This window comes from Empidonax traillii, unplaced genomic scaffold (assembly GCF_003031625.1).
Source record: "Empidonax traillii isolate 1590-97213 ecotype Southwest subspecies unplaced genomic scaffold, ASM303162v1 scaffold2657:size43024, whole genome shotgun sequence".
Lineage (NCBI taxonomy): Eukaryota > Metazoa > Chordata > Aves > Passeriformes > Tyrannidae > Empidonax > Empidonax traillii.
In genome coordinates, this window is record NW_020957850.1 from 21,757 (window position 1) to 25,816 (window position 4,060).

A 4,060-nucleotide genomic window follows, 5' to 3' on the forward strand; every position below is an offset into this window, starting at 1 on the left:
CCCTGGGATTGACATTTGGGTGTTGGGAGCCCTTCCAGAGGGGCAGAGCGTGAGGTCACCCCCTGGGATTGACATTTGGGTGTTGGGAGCCCTTCCAGAGGGGCAGAGCATGAGGTCACCCCCTGGGATTGACATTTGGGTGTTGGGAGCCCTTCCAGAGGGGCAGAGCGTGAGGTCACCCCCTGGGATCGACACTCGGGAGTCACTGCCACGGGAAGGGCGTTGGGAGCACTTGCAGAGGGGCTGGCGTGGCCTGAGCTTGGTGGGAAAACTGGGATTATCCTGGTTGGATCAGCACAGGTCAAGGGGCTGGGCTGGGATTATCCCACCTGGACCAGCACAGGTCGAGGGGCTGGGCTGGGATTATCCCACCTGGACCAGCACAGGTCGAGGGGCTGGGCTGGGATTCTCTTCCCGAGTCCCAAACACTGGGATTATCCCACCTGGATCAGCACAGGTCGAGGGGCTGGGCTGGGATTATCCTGCCTGGATCAGCACAGGTCGAGGGGCTGGGCTGGGATTCTCTTCCCAAGTCCCAAAAACAGGGATTATCCTGGCAGGATCAGCACAGGTTGATGGGTTGAGCTGGGATTATCCCACCTGGACCAGCACAGGTTGAGGGGCTGGGCTGGGATTATCCCACCTGGATCAGCACAGGTCGAGGGGCTGGGCTGGGATTATCCTGGCTGGATCAGCACAGGTCGAGGGGCTGGGCTGGGATTATCCCACCTGGATCAGCCCAGGTCGAGGGGCTGGGCTGGGATTCTCTTCCCGAGTCCCAGAAACAGCCCAAGGAAGGTCTGAGGGGGACAGACCCGCGTGGAACCCCCCAGGGCCATGGGAGGTGTCCCTGCCCGGGGCAGGGGGTGGGACTGGACGAGCTTTAGGGCCTCTCCCACCCCAAAACCATTCCCTGACTCCGTGAACTCCCCAAGCCCAACCAGCACCCCAGAGGTCGCCGCTGGCTCCTCGGAGCTCTCAAAAACCTCAAGTTTTTGGACCCTTTGCCTTGGAACCCAACTCTGCTGGTGACACCAACGCTGACCCCGTGACTGAGGGTGTCCCCAGCCCTGACCCAGCCCTGGAGGCCAACACAGAGCAAGAGAGAAAGAGGAAAGAGTTGTAGCCACGGCAAATCAGAGCTGTCGTCCCGAGATAACAGAAAAAGAGCTTTAAAATGCTGCAGAGTTACTGGAGAGACCTGGAGCTCTGAGAACGGAGAAAGAGACTCCTCCTCCTCCTCCTTGGACCGATATAAAGGGGGGAGAAGTATTTCTGTAAAATTATCGCAGATGCAGCTCTTTAGTTTTATTTCACTAGTAATAAATGCTAATATTACTGTCCCAAATCCCGTCTCTTTGGTCAGCACAAACCTTCTCTCCTGTGAGGAGAGGCTGAGGGAGCTGGGGTTGTTTAGTCTGGAGAAGAGAAGGCTCAGAGGTGACCTCATCACTCTCTTCAGCTACCTGAAGGGAGGTTCTAGCCAGGTGGGGGTTGGGCTCTTCTCCCAGGACAAGGGGACATGGGCTCGAGCTCTGCCAGGGGAGGTTTAGGTTAGATGTTGGGAAGAAATTCTTTACAGAGAGGGTAATCAAGCATTGGAACGGCCTGCCCAGAGAGGTGGTGGATTCACCATCCCTGGAGGTTTTTAAGCAGAGATTGGACGTGGCCCTTAGTGCCATGATATAGTAATTGGAGTTGGATCAGGGGTTGGACTGGATGATCTTGGAGGTCTTTTCCAACCCAATCTATTCTGCGATTCCATGATTGAACTAACAGGAACTCTGTGTGTGTTGGGGGGTGGGTAAGAGCGAATCGACCCAAACCAAACCCCACGCCAGGCCGTGCCTCCCCCCCTGCCCTGGGACTCACCTTGACGGGCTGTGCGGGCGTGGGGATGACGGGCGGGTGCGGCTGCAGGGGCTGCGGGGCCGGGGCGGGCGGCGCGGGGGCCTGTGGGGCCGGCGGGGCCGGTGGGGGCGGAGGCACCATCGTCATCACCGGGCTGGGCACCAGCAGGTCGGGGGTGACGGAGGGGAAGGGATGGGCCGGCGGTGCCGCCGTTGGGAGGCTCTGGGGGGGCGCCGGCGACGAGGCCTGAGCGGCGTTGGGCACCGACGACGAGCCGGGCTTGGACGTCACTGCCGAGGGAAGGCACGGGCGGGGTTGGTGGGGGGTGGTTCCTGCCCTATTCCCGGTGGGAATTCCTCCTGCTCCTGCCCTGCTCCCAGTGGGAATTCCTCCTGCTCCTAGCAGGAATTCCTCCTGCTCCTGCCCTGCTCCCAGTGGGAATTCCTGCTCCTGCCCTGCTCCCAGTGGGAATTCCTGCTCCTGCCCTGCTCCCAGTGGGAATTCCTGCTCCTGCCCTGCTCCCAGTGGGAATTCCTGCTCCTGCCCTGCTCCCAGCGGGAATTCCTGCTGCCCCCCTCTTCCCAGCAGGAATTCCTACTCCTGCTGCCCCTCTTCCCAGCGGGAATTCCTGCTGCTGCCCCTCTTCCCAGCGGGAATTCCTGCTGCTGCCCCTCTTCCCAGCAGGAATTCCTGCTCCTTCCCTGTTCTCAGCGGGAATTCCTTCTCCTTCCCTGTTCCCAGCGGGAATTCCTGCTGCTGCCCCTCTTCCCAGCGGGAATTCCTGCTGCTGTTTCCCTCTTCCAGTGGGAATTCCTTCAGCACTGGGAGCTGGAGGCTGGTGGGCTGCAGTTCCAGGGGCTGCCACAGGAGGGCAGCACCACGTGGCGTCCCACCCAATCCAGGGCCACGCGGGATCCAACGGGGCGGGATCACCCTCGAGTTCCCAGAAATCCCTTCGGGATCACCCTCGAGTTCCCAGAAATCCCTTCGGGATCGCCCTCAACTTCCCAGAAACCACTTTGGGATCACCCTCGAGTTCCCACAAATCCCTTTGGGATTGCCCTCGAGTTCCCACAAATCCCTTCAGGGTTTCCCTCTATTTCCCAGACAATCATTTTGGGATTTCCTTCTATTTCCCAGATACCCCTTCAGGATCTCCCTCTATTTCCCAGAAATCCCTTCAGAGTTTCCCTCTATTTCCCAGAAATCCTTTCAGGGTTTCCCTCTACTTCCCAGAAATCACTTTGGGATTTCCCTCTATTTCCCAGAAATCCCTTCAGGACTTCTCTCTACTTCCCAGACATCCTTTCAGGATTTCCCTCTATTTCCCAGAAATCCCTTCAGAGTTTCCCTCTATTTCCCAGAAATCCTTTCAGGATCTCCCTCTATTTCCCAGAAATCCCTTCAGGGTTTCCCTCTATTTCCCAGAAATCCTTTCAGGGTTTCCCTCTATTTCCCAGAAATCCCTTCAGGGTTTCCCTCTATTTCCCAGAAATCCCTTCAGGGTTTCCCTCTATTTCCCACAAATCCCTTCAGCATTTCCCTCTATTTCCCAGAAATCCCTTCAGCATTTCCCTCTATTTCCCAGAAATCCCTTCAGGGTTTCCCTCTATTTCCCAGAAATCCTTTCAGCATTTCCCTCTATTTCCCACAAATCACTTTAGGATTTCCCTCTATTTCCCTGGATTAATCAATCCCTCAATTAATTAAACCCTCCCAGTGGAAGGGGGGGGAGGTGAGATCAGCCCCCAGGCCCGGCAGAGCCAGGCGATCCCCCCCGGAATTCCACGATTCCCCCCCCGGAATTCCGGACCTGCTTCCTTGCGGGCGCGGCCCCGGCCCTTGGTCTGGGCGATGACGATCTCGGTCTCCTCCTGCGTCATCTCCGAGATCTTCTGCAGGAAAAGCTTCTCCAGGGCCTCTGCCATCAGGACGATGTCATCCCCTGGCTGCAGGACACGGAGGGGTGGGAATCAGGACAGGGATTCCCGAGGGAAAGGCCCACGGGACGGACGCGGCCCGTGCTCTGAGGAATCCAAACCCTCAAACCCCTCGGGTTTGGAGGGGAAAAAAAACAGGGATGGGCAGGGATGGAGGAGAAAATAGGGATGGGGAAAAAAAAAACCAGGGATGGAGGAAAAAACCAGGGATGGACAAAAAATAAAACCAGGGATGGAGAAAAAAAACAGGGATGGAGAAAAAAAATAGG

General features: G+C 57.5%; 1 protein-coding gene across 1 annotated transcript in view; it reads right to left on the bottom strand.

Moving 5' to 3' along the window:
* LOC114072118 (bromodomain-containing protein 4-like) overlaps window positions 1–4,060 on the bottom strand; it is a gene marked incomplete at its 3' end in the record, with an annotated part of 19,639 nt that overhangs the window by 12,942 nt on the left and 2,637 nt on the right. Inside the window, exons 3-4 of the mRNA XM_027910037.1 lie at window positions 3,665–3,800; window positions 1,873–2,141 (exon numbers count right to left, since the gene is read on the bottom strand). Coding sequence (XP_027765838.1) covers window positions 1,873–2,141; window positions 3,665–3,800 — 405 coding nt within the window. The remainder of the gene's footprint in view (window positions 1–1,872; window positions 2,142–3,664; window positions 3,801–4,060) is intronic.